General features: G+C 41.5%; 1 protein-coding gene across 1 annotated transcript; it reads right to left on the bottom strand.

Moving 5' to 3' along the window:
• Positions 1 to 7,292: 7,292 nt before the first annotated feature.
• On the bottom strand, positions 7,293 to 15,239 carry ESM1 (endothelial cell specific molecule 1). The gene is made up of 3 exons (XM_008932082.3): positions 14,905 to 15,239; positions 11,265 to 11,420; positions 7,293 to 9,236 (listed from the first exon to the last, which is right to left on the bottom strand). The coding sequence occupies exons 1-3, from the start codon at positions 15,203 to 15,205 to the stop codon at positions 9,136 to 9,138; spliced, it is 558 nt and encodes a 185-aa protein (XP_008930330.1). The 5' UTR covers positions 15,206 to 15,239; the 3' UTR covers positions 7,293 to 9,135.
• Positions 15,240 to 15,899: the final 660 nt, after the last annotated feature.

Raw genomic sequence — 15,899 nt, 5'->3', positions numbered from 1 at the left:
AGTACTGCTCAGCTGAACTCTGCCCAGGTATATCTCAAGGGTGGCAACTCCCAGCATGTGATGGAAGCATGCAAGCCTTACAGTAACTGAAGGGAACCTACAGGAAAGATGGAGGAAACTTTTTACAGGGGCATGTAGTGACAGGACAAGGGGGAATGGCTTAGAATTGACGGAGAGTAAGTTTAGGTTGGATATTAGGAAGAAATTCTTTACTGTGAGGGTGGTGAGGCACTGAGACAGGTTTCCCTGAGAAGTTGTGGATGTCCCATTCCTGAAAGTGTTCAAGGCCAGGTTGGATGGGACTCTGAGCAACCTGGTCTTAGTGGAAGGTGTTCCTGCCCATGGCAGGAGGGTTGGAACTAAGTGGTCTTTAAGTCCCCTTCCACCCTAAGCCATTCTGTGATTCTCTGAATCTATGATTCTATGAAAAGAGCAGATGCAAATCCCGTAACTGAACTTGCTGATGTGCTGTGAACAACTTGGATGGTGCTTCTTAAAAAGTCACTTGAAATCACAGAAAACCAGGGGTTTCAAAGAATTCATCCTATCTCAGACTAAAAGAAATCAGAAGCTGCATGTGGACCAACAGTTTAGTCATGAAGTGACTAAATTGGGGTCTTCTCACCAGGTCTATTCACAGATGAGTCTTTTGGCACAGCATGAGCATCTCTGCTACCTGCAGGGGTAGGTGCTTCCCAGAACAGTCCCCTGTCTTCTTGTTACGATAGATCTGGTCACTGGAAAGAGCTGCCAGATCCCAAGGACATCATGAGAAAAAGACTGGCAGTTTTCTTTAGGGAGCTAAGGATCATTATGAAGAACATGTTGGGCTAGAAGGATCTTCAACCTTATCTAATATGACCTTTCTCCCTGCTTATAGTGCATTCTTTACTGCAGCAATGGAAGATGGTTCTATCTTACCAAGTGTAAGGGTTAAGATCAACCACCATGTACTACTCCCTATGTGAAGTCACCAGCTTCCAGGTGTCCCAGTATTTGCCCTTTTGAGTCAGCTGAGACTGATCTCACCTTCTTCTACTTTTTATATGTCCACTCTGGAGATCAATAGAAAACAGCCACCACACTATGATCATCTACTTATCCAAGACAGAGCAAAGCTAGCTACAGACTTGAACACCGTCAGAACCTGGGAGAGATCTGGACCTAGGTATGGCCTTTGTTGCTGTATTGAGTTTGCATAACTAGGTTTTGGTAGCAGGGTGGCTACAGGGGTAGCTTCTGTGAAAAGCTGCAAGAAGCTTCCCCCACCTTCTGCAAAGCCAATGCAAGCCAGCCCCAGGACAGACCCACCACTGGCCAAGGCCGAGCCAACCAGGAATGACAGTAAAACCTCTGTGACAACATATTTAAGAAAATAAGGTATTACACAGATGCAACTGTGCTCAGAAAAGTAGAGTGAGAATTTGTGAGAGGAACAACAATGCAGACACCAAGGCCAACAAAGAGATGCTTCAGATGCTGGAGCTGAGATTCTCCTGCAGCCCATGGGGAAGACCAGGGTGAGGCAGCTGTGCCCCTGCAGCCTGTGGAAGTAAACCGGGGTGCAGAGATCCACCTGCAGGCCATGGAGGAGACCCACACTGGAGTAGGCGGATACTCGAAAGAGGGCTGTGAACCTGTGGGAAACCTATGCTGGAGCAGCTCCTGGCAGGGACCTGTGGAGAGAGGAGCCCATGCTGGAGCAGGTTTCCTGATAGGACTTGTGACCTTGTGTGGGACCCATACAGGAGCCAGCTGTTCTTGAAGGACTGTACCCCATGGAAAGGGACCCACACTGGAGCAGTTCATGAACTGTAGCCTGTGGGAAGGACTCAGGCTAGAGAAGTTCATGGAGAACTGTCTCCCATGGGAGTGGCCCATGCTGGAGCAGGGGAAGAACTCCCCTCTCTGAGCAGTGGCAGGAACAGTGTGATGAATTGACTGTAACCCCCATTCCCTGTCTCCCTGTGATGCTAGGGGAGGAGGCAGCGCCCAGGAAGGAGAGAGGGGTGAGGGGAAGGTGTTTTTTTTAAGGTTTGGTTTACATCTCATTATCTTGCTCTGCTTTTGATTGGTAATTAATTCTATTAATTTCCCTGAGTCAAATCTGTTTTGCCCATGACAGTAATCGGTGACTGACCTTTCTCTGTCCTTATCTCAACTCATGAGCCTTTTATTATATTTTCTCTCTGCTGTCCAGTTGCGGATAGGAGCTTTGGTGGGTACCTGGCCTCCAGCCGGGGTCAAACCACCACAGCTGCCTTGGTAATTATTTAATTTATATCGACTTTATTAATTTAATTAATGCTTAGGGCATTTGTGAATTGTTTTCATGCTTTATGGATGTTAAACCAGGTGTGGTGGTGTTAAGGTGCTGCGGTTGGCAGTGCCAGCCCTCATGCTGGCCAGAGGGAGCCAGATGTTATTGCTTGACATGGTAGCAGCCAAATTTCAGCAGTTTGAGGAGATTTTGTAAAGTAAGGAGTAGAGTATGCTTTCACCGTTCACCCTCCTTTGCTGTGTCCTCTGGTTTTGTACTTTCTGTCAGGTAGTATTCATATTGCCAGCCTCAAGCTCTCAGTCTCAGTTGGGAGCCATGTCCCAAGAAATCATGAAATCCATTTCAATGTGCTAAGGGATTCAGTTTTGAGGTTTTTAACAGCACCTCTTGCACTGAGCATGTAGTTGCTGAATTCTGAGTCTCTGAGTGCATATCTGCAATGAAGGGCATTCCCCTATAATGAAATTTGTGGTGAGGTAAACAAAACTTTTCCCCAAAAAACTTTGTATTTTTTTAAACATCAACTGAGGTTCGTAACCAGTTCTGTGCAGATAGGTCCTAAGCTGTTATCGAAGTATTCAGTAATGTGATATTTGTAGTATGTCTTTAAGAGATTATAACATTCTCTGTTCTGCAGATCAGTTATATGGCTCTACAAGACTACAAACACTTCAGTATATAAAGGGGGAAAACCTACAATACTTCTTTAGAATTTAATGTTTCACCAGAGCCCATTCATATGCCTTTTTTTTATTGAATGCCATCCTGGAATTTTAATGTGGGACTGGATACTGGTGATTGATTTTTAGATACAAAGACCAGGGCATACTGTAGAACAGACTTGAGCTTCCCTTGTGTGCTGCTTGTGCTTATGCTTCTTATGCTTATGGAACCTGAGTATCTTAAAAGCTGAAAACTAGCAACATAAATTTCCTAAATGCCTTTAGAAAAGCAAGAACTCAACCACTGCCAAGAGAAACATGAGTTTCTGAGGCTGGACAGGATTGCTTGGGTTTCCTTTGAAGAAAAAAAAAAAAAGAGAGCCAAATGCCTCAAATATGTAAGACAGAACTATACAGGAGTTAAGGGGAAGCTGCATAGGAAGCAAAGTAAAGCCCAAAATAAAGACCATGAATGGAAAACTAAAAATAACAAACAGGAAAGTGTGACACAGCTGCAAGGGCTCTGGTGCATTCTCCCCCAGCATTGTACCTTTCTTTTTTCAGGAACATACTAATATTGTGTTTGGATTTCAATGGCATTCCAATCCATTATTTGTTCTTCAAAAATAGATGTTTCTCATGTGAGGAAGAAAGATATTTTCAAGTAATATTCATAGGATTTCAGTTGTCCCAGTTCATCAAATAACACTTTTATTAGGCTCAGTGTTTGCAGAGCAGAAAGACTACATCAGTTATGTCATTTCATGAAAATTTAATCTGTGTCTCCTTAGAATGGTGAAGAGGTCATGCATAATCAACTGTTGCCCTTAATTTCAGTTGAATTTTTACTTAATAACCTTCGAAAGTAGGAAGGGAGCTAGCACAGGAATCTGAGGTGCAGCCACTTTGGAAGCACAGTGGATGGGAGGGAATCAGGGAGGATCAGGAGCATCACATCCTAATAAAGTTAAGGAAATCTCTATCTTTTTCTTCATCCAAACACAAGTTTGTTTATACAGAGCATTTTGCGGGCTCTGAGAATCCTGCAGGAAGGCAGTGCAGGGGATATGGGGGTGCCAGGACTGTGGCTGGATCCCAGCCAGCATCTGCAGTGAAGGCAGGCTCTCCAGGCATGGATGCGACACAGCCACCCAAACACAACTGAGGCACCCAGCACATGCACAGGGGTCACTGGCAGCTGCTGCAAAGGATGGGTGGGAATACTTCAGCATTCAGAGGTCTTGCTGTATTAACATCTATTAGATTGCTAAATTCACGCGTTCTGTAAAAATTAAGCCACGCATCTGAGTTGTGCGTGGTCTGTGGCCACCCAAGAGATAGATGGTGCCTATTTTGGAAGAACAAAAAAGCCGGAACATACCGGTTTTTCAGCCCCAGTTTCCCTGGACACTCACGAACGCCAATAGAAACCACATTAAGACAAAGTGGAGATTGTGGTGCCTGTCAAATTATCAGTCCAACTTGCAAAATTCCTATTTTCAACAGACACAACAAAACCAGGAAATATTTACCAATTTTACAGGTGTCAGGAAATATTTTCAAAGCACCACTGTGACCTGACAGTCCATTTAAATAGATACCAAGCATGTACAGAGGTGATAATACATTTATTTTAGTTTAAAATATATACTTTGGTATGTTTGCTTCAATATCTATGTCCAGCAGATCAGAGTGGCAAATTTATATTGTTAATTACACTCTAGTGATTAGGCAGTGATGCATCTCACAATATTAGTTTGAATGTTTTATATAACAAAATCAGACATTAAAGTATGTTGAAGATATTTTGCACAGCTGGTGTTGATAAGGCTGTTTTTCATTAAAACTCAATCTACGCTGGAAATATATTTATGACATATTATTTGAATTGTGGGTGAAATATATCTGAATATATTTCAGGCTTCTCTATTCTGTGTATTTCAGACACCACTCTAAAACATTTGATGGTATATTGTTTGAAATGTGATGGTGACTGCAACACCCTGTAATACAGACTAAAATAGAAACTACATTACGGAACACTTCTCATCAGTGTCGTTGCACATTAAATAAAAAATAAGAGTCTTTGCATATATCACCAGCTTACAGTTTAGTAGCTGAGAAAATAATTTCTACCTACTAGAAATGAGGCCTATTTGCCATGTATAGTCATATTGGAAATAAACTAAAAACTAATTTAGATAGTAGATGACAGGAGCACATTCTGTGATGAACCATCTCACAATTTTTACTTCGGGAGAGAAGAACATCAATATTTAACTTTAATCTTGTGTGGGAAGGAAAGGTCAGATGCAAAGAGGATGTCTAGAACACAGAGTTGGGTAAAGAAAGGAAAAAAGTCTAAAAAAAATCCACATCTGCTAAGTACGGAAAATGAGTTAAAGTGTACAGTGAAGAACCAGGAGAGATGTAGACAGAGAGGTAGAAAGATGAAAGGATGGAAAATAAAGAAGAGGTTGGTGAAAAGCCCTTATTTCCATGAACCTCATTTCATGTCCCTTGAGAGGCAATGTCCAAGGGCAAAGGAGTCCAGGAAGGCTGGACATTCTTCAGAAAGAAATCCAAACGGCACAGGAGCAGGACACCCCTGTGTGCCAAAAGACAAGCCAGAAGGGAAGAATACCAGCCTGGCTGAACCAAGAGCTAAGGCTGAAACTCAGGAAAAAAAACAGGCTTTATGACTTTTGGAAGAAGGGACAGACAACTCATGAGGACTGCAAGAATGTCACGAGTAAGTTTGCAGGTGGCACCATCTGCAAGAAGTGCAGGGCAAGACCGTTGATCTACAGAGGGATCTGGACAGGCCAGATTGATAGGTTGAGGCCAGTGATATAAGGTTGAACAAGGCCAAGTGCCAAGTCCTGCCCTTGGGTCACAACAACCCCAGGCAGCGCTACAGGCTGGGGGCAGAGTGGCTGGAAATTTGCCCAGTGGAAAAGGACCTGCGGGTGCTGGTTGACAGCAGCTGAACATGATCCAGCAGTGTAACCAGGTGGGCAAGAATGCCAGTGGCATCCTGGCTTGGATCAGCAATAGTGTGGCCAGTGTGACCAGGGCAGTGACTGCACCCCTGACTGGGCACTGGGCACCTCAAATCCCATGTGCAGTTTCAGGCCCCTCACTACAAGAAAGACATGGACATGCTGGAGTGTGTCCAGACAAGAGCAATAGAGCTGGTGAAGGGTCTAGAGCACAGGTCCTGTGAGGAACTGCTGAGGGAGCTGGAGTTGGTTAGCCTGGAGAAGAGGAGGCTCAGGGGTGACCTTATCACTCTCTACAACTACCTGAAAGGACATTGTGGCCTGGTGGTGTTCAGTCTCTTCTCCTGGGTAGCAAGTGATGGGATAAGAGCAAATGGCCTGAAGTTGTGCTAGGGGAGGCTTGGATTGTATATTAGGAAAAATTTGTTCATGGAAAGGGTTGTCAAGCATTGGACCAGGCTACCCAGGGAACTGGTGGAGTCACCATCCCTGGGGGTATTTAAGAGATATGTAGTTGTAGCATTTGGGGGACATGGTGGTGGACTTGGCAGTGCTGGGTTAACAGTTTGAACTCAAATGATTTTAAAGGTCTTTTCCAATCTAAACTATTCTATGATTCTATGGTTGCATTATTTCAAATACTGGTGTAGTCCTATTGTCACTAGTAGCAACAGGTAGACATTTCAAAGGATAAGAGAGAAAATTTGCTTATACTATAATTTCAGTCTGAAGTCTATTCTGTGTGGAGCAATCGATCACTGGAGCAGCTGAAGAAATGCAAAAACATTTTATAAGTTTGATGAAAAAGTGTAGAAATCATCCAAAATTGTCTGCAATGCATCCCTCTCCATCTTCTCCTTTCTCCTGACTTGTAGGTCTGGTTTCACAGGTTACTACTTTAGGGTAAATGAAACAGTGTAAAGGAGTTGTAGGCACTTCTCCAGGACTAAATGGTCCCTGGTATGGTGGTGACCAGGCCAGCAGGACAACTGTCAAACCCTTCTTGTTCTGGGGTTGACCAAGGAGTGGCTGTCCCTGGTAGGCAACTTGGATCCAGCCACCTCATTTTGGAGATGGAAGTGGTTGAAAGGTATGGACACAAGTCATTGTGGACATGGGCCACCACTCAGCTTCAGCAATGGTGAATAGTCCCCAGCAATTTTGCTGAAATAGATGCAGCCATTGTGAAAGTGTTTCTGTGGATTTGGGAGCAAAACTGTGCCTAATCTGCATGCACTGTGGCTGTGCCATCACCATCAGTCTTACTCTATCATCAATAGATCGACACAATAGACAGTGATGCTTTCAGTTGTTTTTTTTAATTGAACAATAATAATCTTACATTTTTTAAAACCAACCAGCTTATTAGATTTACATTCAAGAACTCATAATGCCATTTATGACACTTGCAAAATATTAATAATGTAAGCAATATTTACTATGTTCTTTAAATAATTGTCATCATCTGCTCAAGGACTGTGGATTTGATCCTGCTCTCACTGAAATCAAGAAAAAATTACTTTTGATATCAGTAGATGAGAATCAGTACACTTGCTTGTAAATAGCCCAAGATAAAATTGCTCCCTCTCAGACCCTAACATTCAACACAAGTTGAAATGTGGTATATGCTAGTTTGAAATTTATGCTCATATGTCTCCAATTATCATGGCAGGAGAGCCTGCACTGCTGTACTGATGTCTGGATGTCTATTGTTGTCATCATCCTCTTGTTGTAGAGCAGCACGATTAATCTCTGCTTTCCCTGGTGAAAGCATCCTGCTTCCACAGCTGTTGGCCTTGGATCAACTCTTCAAAAGTTTCTGTCGTTCCTAGTTTAAAAGTATGTTTTCAGATCCTGAACTAAATTTTGACTGCTGAACTATATGTTCCTTCTTTTACTGAAGTCATTGTCAAAGCTCACATCAATTTCAAAGGAATTATTCAGTTCAAGCCAGATTTCCAATGGGAGTGCTCTGCATTTCAAGGCAATTTCTAAACTCACACAATCCAGGTTCATTGACACAGCTACACCAATTTCTATTATCTGAGTATCTGGTTGTTTCCAGACATATTAGCAAATCCACCTCAGTGGTGATTTTTGACTTACACGTGTATTATCCGTCCTGTTTGGACTGAATGAGGGACTGCCAGTTCTGCAACACACTAACACATATAAATTATTCTCCTGGCTGAAACAGAACAGGTTGCTCATGCAATTGAGACACAAAGTACTGGATACCAAAATACTGTAGTCTTGGCTGAACTACTTCTTGCTGAGGGTCTGAATCTTCCCTACAATAGATCAAACAAACTCCTTGTGAATCAGATCTGGGCTGTAGCCGACAATCAAAGTGGAAAATATAAAAGTCCATTTGCTGGCCTCTTGCATTGGACCCAGTCTTCTCCAAAAAATGCAGATGTCATCTTAATGGCACCAATTAGTTGGTTTATAGAAACATATATATTTAAATAATGGTAAGCAGCTTCTTTTGTTTCAGATCCCCTTCTACAAATCAGTAGAATTTACCAATCTGCTGTTTCTCTGTACAAAATTTAGCTTTAGAAATCCACCTAAATACAATATATGTCTGCAGTGTTTTGTCTAAGTTATTCATAATGTATAAACTGAAGTGCTGGGTCTATTCTCACTGAAGAAAGGCATATTTATCTCCAAGGAATTGTCACCAAGCTTCCAAAACCTAGAAAATTACTAGCAACTACTGCTGGTTAATTTAATCACACTGTTGTTCTCCCATGTTATTATTATTGAGATTCAGGGGTGTTGCTTTCTGTCCTGGGATTTGTTTCTTTCATGTTGGCTCCACGTCAATAGTATCACTCACCCAAACTGTCCCCTGACTTCAGTGAGAGTTTTCCCAGCCTCGGGCTGTAGGAGTTGGCCTCTGGCATTATTTAAATGATCATGTTAGGTTTTCAGTTTTACTATACATTCAAGAATCCACAATACATTTCTGTTCAAATACTTATCAAAACAAATATCAAAAATCATATACACTGTACAGTCTATTTTAAAGTAAACATTTTTCTCATTAAAAACAGATCACAATTGACCTTCAGAGATTACATTTTCATATGCTATAAATCTACTTTGTTCTTAAAGTGTGTTGTTGCATATTCATTAATCTGTGAGAAATACCTTCACTTGAAAGTCTTACAAGTGTAAGCAAATATCAGCGAGGATTTAGCCATTTCATTATCGGAGGGTGAATAGCTTTCTCTTTAACAAATTCCTCTTTCACAGAATTTCCATCCCCTGATGCCATGTCATTGTCTGAAAAGATACAAAAATAAAGGTGGATTTCACATAAGATAAGAGCATTAAAATATTGTTCAGCAATGTCCCTCCTTTTTGGAATACTTCAGAAAAACCTTAACTGGCAAATTTGCAGAAATCTCCCTAAATACCTCCAATTACCTAGTTACAAAATTTCTGCCAAATTAAGACATAAGTCAGATGTGTTTTCTAATAGTTTAAGCATGAAGCTGATGATGTGACTTCAGTTTCCAGTTCTGACTGTAACACTTGCTCCAGTGTGACATGGGACTAAGCAGCATATCCTCAACAGCTACAGCAGCAAATTAAAGCACCTGGAGCTATTCTCTGACTATGGCCAGCTAGTATGGAATAGCCTGGTGCATGCCACTAAACTCTCTCACTCTCCAAAAATAGGATAAAATGATATCTGGTTTGTCAACTGGAAACAGTCTCTGGCTGAGCCTGATTCCTGAGCTGTGGCTGAGGTTGTTTGGCACAGCTAGCTGGGCTGGGACAAAGCATGCCATCAGTTGCCCTACTGTTTGACTGTGCAGGGGTCAAATTGCAATGCACAGGAACACACTCTGACACCTTTCATTTTACTAGGATATGTGTAGCCATAATGTTTTTATAAAACATATGGGTCAGAACTTGCCTGTTTAAAATACGGAAGCATTTGCAGTTGTTTTAATACAGTGAAGATCTCATAGATGCCTTAGCTACCTCTGAAGGCCATTATTAAGTGAAACTCTGTGTGACCACCCCATAGAGTACCACCCAGTGTCTTCTGTCTGCTTCCAGTGACCTCTGGAAGGACAGAAGGCAGTATGAAACCTTTGCAGGTGTAAAAACCAATCTTTGTTTCTATGTGGTAAATATCTCATCATGGCTGTGATCAGACAAGCTGTTAAATTTAGGGACAGCAGATGGTTTGGGACCAAAGGCAAGGGTGAAAGAGGGAAGGGGAGGAGGAACCAATGAAAATAAGGCTGCCTGGGAAGATTTTGAATATGGGCTAGATACAGAAAAATATGATTTTAAATGTGATATAAGCATAAGCTGACAAAGTTTGCTTCCATCTAACTTTCTCTAAACAGAGAAGGGGGGAAAGATAAATCATGTATTAAGGCAGCAAACTTTAGCTAGCTTAATATAACAGGAGTAAAAATAAGGCACACAAACTGCGGTTGGAAAAGAAATAAAATCCAAAGACCTTTGGATGAAGTCTTATAAATCTCCCAGTAGTTCTAGGATTAAGTCTCTGATTTTTTAATTTTTTTTTCTAACTTCTCTTCACATTTGTATTTATTTTGGTTTATGTTTACATTTAAAGTAAACGTTATTCAGTCAAACATACCTCAGTATCATCAGGTGGAAAATAAGGGGAAAATTTTTAATGCCAGATCTAAACACTTCAGTGATCTTTCCTCCCCGCCTCAAAATCACTTTAGTTTCTCACATTCCTTTTTCTTTTCTTTTTTTTTTTTTTAAATTCTGGAAAGATCTGCTAGAAGCTTCAAACATAATTGTAAAGGTAAGAACTTATTCCAGAGATACTGTGACAAATGACTACAATAGAACTTTTCATAAAACCATTCACTGACAACTGAAAACATATAAAGTTCTGTCTTCATGGGGGAAAAAAAAAATGTTGGTTTTACCATGTTAGCTAGCAGTTAGCTAGCAGTGAAATCCTATTCTACACAAAGCAGCTACATGTTATCTATCACATCTGAACTGACTAATGCAAAGCCTAGCCTCCAATTGCACAGATGATGATGTAGTGTCGGTACATGAAAGAGCTACAAAGTATTTTGCCCATGTTTAAGATTCCAAAATGTTTTTATGATGTGTCACAGACGATCTAAGTCCTTGCCACATGTTAAGTGAGCTGACAATAAGAAAAATTAACGTACCTTGTGCTATGAGTGTTTTGCACAGCTCCACCAAAGTACACATCACTCACACACAGCGTACACAGCATGGTAGTAGATCATGGACAAGGTGTTTTCTGCTAAAATCAACTGCCCCACAAAGTCTTACCTGTGTGTGAAATCATTTTTCGTCGATTGGGAGGCTTTGAAGCAGACAGTTGAAAAAATGGGAACTTCAAACACTTCCCTGTTACTCTGTCACAGATGCCAGAGGGACAGTTGCATGTTTTCCTGCATTCCATTCCATAGCTACCGTAGGGACATTCTGGAAAAAAAATTATAGCAAAGTGGTTCTCAGTGATCCAAGTCAGCATCTGTGTTGATAGCTGGCCTGCTTATGTCCTTGAAAGTGGAAAACCTTTGAGTGGAGGTCAGCTAAACCCTAGCTACAAGATTTTAGCATGCTGACTGCTTTTTACAAGTATTTTCCAGTATTAACTAACCTTGACACACATCATATAAATAATTTTGTTTCCTCTAACTTATTTAAAAAACATCCTATCAGTAATCCTTCTCTGAAACACTCTTAGTATTAAAATTCAAGTTAAAAGCAATATACAATATATAAGTATGTAATCATAGAGGATGCAGTCAAAATTGGACTAGCATTGGATTTAGAAATAAGAATTAGAAATGAAGATGACTCCAGAAAGTCCCTGAATTCACTCTTGGGCATGGTATTGTCTGACTTACATAACTGTCATGACTTAGAGCTGCAAACTGTTGCTGGTACTGGACTACTGGACTTCTCTCTGGGTGGAGGATGCAACCTGACCCTGAGGAGCTATCCAGCAAATGCACTCTCTACCTGTAGATGCTACTGGCTCCTAGGGAAGAGCCTTCTTCTATCCAACAGCTTCTCAGACAGCAAAGGTCTGTTTTACCATGGCAGACAGACAGGGGCTCACTTATGTCTCCAGCCATACCCTGAATATCCTCGAAGGGATCACCAGTACTGGGAACGACTCCTTGGTTGCAGGACAACTCCTGCAATGCTCAAAGCCCCAGTTCAAACCTCCCATCCTTGAGCAAGCTTGTGGAGAAGCACCAAAGAACAGCTGCTAAGATGGGAATGAATGTTTTCCAAAGAAAATTAAGTCAGGTGCAGGGGATTTGCCCTGTCCCATAGCTGACACGTATCACTTGTTGGATTGCATAACTTCCCAGAGTTTAAACTAGGGATCACAGCTCTTGTCTTCCTCTGCCTTGCTGTTGAAGAGGGTACCATCCCAGGACCATTGCCAAAAAGATGGAGCCAAGAAAAATCCATGTCCAACATGTCCTTTCCAAACCCCCAAACATGAGATCATTCCCAAGAGAAGTTTGAGCTATCCCAGGAGAAAGGTCTTTGTGTTCAGACTATCCTTGCCAACACAGGGTACACGGTCACCTTAAATGGCAATGTCTAGAGAGTTTTGGATTCACCTCCTAAGCACAGATGAATGACCAATAAAGGGCTGCACCAAGGAACCATCTAGCCCAGGCTTCCATAGAAACCTTAAGAAAGGTGACCATAATATGCACAAATGATACCTCTCCCTCATTTTGTCTCACACTTTCAGCTCTGAGGCCTCCTGATCCAAACATAGTTTCCGTACATGTATCACCTCACAATAGGGTTGTCCTTCTCAGTTTGTCCAGTCCTCTTAAGTCAGTGCAAATATTTAGTTTTCCTATGCAGCCTGGGCAATCTGAAAAACAGTCTAATGCACTAAAGTGAAGCCAAAATTTTACGATTCTCTGCAAATACAACAGGTATGTTTTATAAATGAAAAGCCCTAGAAAATCAACCAGTTCCTTTAAACTGACTACACAGTGAGTCCCTCCACCCTGGAAAACCATACTGAGCTTCAACATACACCCCTTCCCAAGAAGGACACTCTTTGACCTGCTGCTTGATCACATAAAACTAAACCATAATCCTGCTGAAGTGAAACAAGTTTTGTGTGCACATCCTCCCTGGTAGACAAGTGAAGAGCTCACACTACATGGTGCATCAATCTGCCTGCTGCAGATACTCAGCCTTCAGAACTTCAAAGTAAAATATTTGCAGGAAGCTAGAGAGAATTTAGCTATCCTGAGTCTATCATTTACTACAAACATAGAAATTATTAAAATGAGTGAATGACCTGGTATCATAGCTGTAAATGCATATATAAAATAATAATACTTGGACCCATACTTTGCCTAATCAAATTCTCATATGTACAGAGAAAGGTTGTGCTACCTCAGAGCTTAGGTGAAAAAAGAAAAATAATTAGAAATTATATCTATAATATTTAGTGCAAATAAATAGATGAGGAATATAAGCTTTAAAGACAAATTTACAATTCTAAGTCAAGATATGGTTTTATTGAAATTTATAAGAGTTTTTCCACTGACTGAATGGGAGAAAACCCCAAACATTTTACTTTACATTTTCTCCAGAGTATCCAAGATTCAGCTATGGGGATTCAGATCTCATGTCCCTCAATATTTTTTCCTATTCAAAGTGTACTATTGCAAAGAAATTCCTATGAGGAAACTGATAAGTATATACTAAATCCAAGGAACTGTTAAAGGAATTATAGGCGGGATCTTGCACTGTGGTAATTTTTAATAAAGTGAAGATCAACCAACTATCTCAGTAACATACTTTTCTCATGAATGCACAAAAAATATGATCTTGATGCCCAAGTTCTAGTCTTTAGAACTAAAATTAGTATTTGGGTTTGGCACTCACCCATGCACATGAATTTGTTTTTAAATACTGTAAGTAAGTGTGTTCTATATGTAAGTCAGCCTGAATGATTTCTGCAGCATCTGGTCCTAAGGCATTACTTTAACTGAGTTTATTAATACTCCTGATATTTAACTGCCAAGACATCTCCCATTTTAAGGAAGTTATTCTAAGGCTTATCTGTATTTACTTACTGAAGTGGCACACAAACACAGGAAAACCCACTGCATTCATGCTTTGCAAACTCTTTTTTAAAAATAGTTTATTTTTTAAAATTGTCATCATACTTATTAGCATAATACCTCCTCTCCTTTTAAAGATTCTGGATGTTGCATGGAGCGACAATAGGTCTTAATCGAAAAACGCCATTTTAGCCTCTGACTAAAGAATTTAGCATGCAGCATACCTGGAATAAGCTGAAAGCAGTGGCTGGCTGCGCATCTCACAGTCAGTCTCTGTTCTGTTATTCCCATCTTTCAGGGAGGAGGGTCACTGTTTGCCTTCCCTGGCCCTAGGGTAGTTGAGCCTCTCAACAGCAGGACTAAATTAAACATGGCAATGTCCCCGAGGCACTCAGGCAGTGCTGTTATCTCCGTCTCCCAAACCTCAGAGTGAGCACCTGGTCCTGGGCATGCAGCTGGCAGTGCCAGAGGGAACATCACCCACAGAGAATGCAGCAGGGGCAGGAACCCTGTGACAAGGTTGGACTTGCAGGATTAAAGTCTTTTAAAGAAAGCCACCCACCAAATCAGTGGAAACATCAGGACTAGTGCCTGGGTCTCCCAAGTCCCAGTCAAAAATCTCATCTCTGAGCACACCCTGTCTGTGTTTCCTCACACATGTCCCCAAGTCTAAACAATATTCCCACATTAATAACCCTGCCCCTCTACCTGTAACACTTTCTAATACGAGCAGGTATTTTTTACTTTCCAGAAAAATCCCACTTTAGACCTTTCAAGCAGGAGGCAAGCTCACATGTAGGTTTCTGTCAAATCGCCACAGTGGGTGCATGCAAAGTGAATATTGTTACCTTTGCAGATACCAAATTCATCACCAAAGTCATCCTCCTCAGTGTAAAACTGGCACTTCAGCCCAGGGCCACACTTGACACCATCCATACCCGAGACTGTACGATAGCAAGTCTCCCCCAGAGCAGCTGCACAGACTCTGCAGCAGCCACAGTCATCCAGCACCGTTCGCTTACAGCGGAAGGTACTTTTGCATGCGTTACTGTCACAGGGCTCAGGACAATCTACTGCATATTTCGCACTCCAAGCAGTTCCAGCATGCACGGGCATCAGGAGGAGTGTGAGAAACAGGAAGCCCTTCATGTCTTGCAGGGGTAAATACTCCGTCCCAAAGAGCAGGTTTTAGTGCTCAGCCTGCTGGTGCCTCTTGCTGAGGGAAGCAGCAGTACAGAATCCAAAGTGGTAGCTGCACACATCAGCCTACAAGTTTATGAGCTTTATAAAGTGTGTTGCCCACATGTTGCACCGTCGTCAGCTTCCTCAATCCGGCAGCGCTGCTCCTGCCAGCCTCCCTTGTTTCAGTTTATGAAATCCAGGATGAAGGTTGGATTAGCACTCTGCTGCCATCCAGGAATTGAAAAGCCTGAGCTGATGTAATCTGTTATGTTTAGTTGGTTGTTTTGCATGAGGACTAAAAACTCTCTCACATCCGTTTCAAATGCTCAAGGACGTCTGCCAAAAAAAAAAAAAAAAAAAAAGGAGGAAAAAAAAAGGAGGAAGATTTTAAAAAAAAAGCACACACAGAAGGGGGGGGGGAATCAACCCTGAGTAGGTCACATACCTTATTGCAGGACAAGGATTGCTCTGACGCTGGGCACATTGCTGACAGGAGATCTCTGCCTTGCTATCATAGCTCATACGGCCAGAAGAAAATCACATTGAATCACCTCACTGCTGAAAGAATAACCTTTAATAGAATAAATCTTTGCCATACCCTCTTAGGTGACGTGGATAGTTACTTTAAGGAATTAAGTGAGATCATGTCATTTAACAGCCA

The sequence above is a fragment of the Manacus vitellinus genome, unplaced genomic scaffold (assembly GCF_001715985.3).
Source record: "Manacus vitellinus isolate BGI_N305 unplaced genomic scaffold, ASM171598v3 scaffold_36_pilon, whole genome shotgun sequence".
In the NCBI taxonomy this organism is placed as follows: Eukaryota; Metazoa; Chordata; class Aves; order Passeriformes; family Pipridae; genus Manacus; species Manacus vitellinus.
Note: the sequence above shows the minus strand (reverse complement) of the source record. Positions and strands in the feature narration are given on the sequence as shown.

Bases quoted from the DNA above. Each gene is read 5' to 3' on its own strand.
- ESM1 (XM_008932082.3), bottom strand. From the start codon at position 15,205: ATGAAGGGCTTCCTGTTTCTCACACTCCTCCTGATGCCCGTGCATGCT. The intron at 11,421-14,904 runs GTAACAATATTC...TTTTTTTTCCAG, and splicing joins TGAATTTGGTATCTGCAAAG to AATGTCCCTACGGTAGCTAT. The intron at 9,237-11,264 runs GTAAGACTTTGT...GTATCTTTTCAG, and splicing joins AAAAATGATTTCACACACAG to ACAATGACATGGCATCAGGG.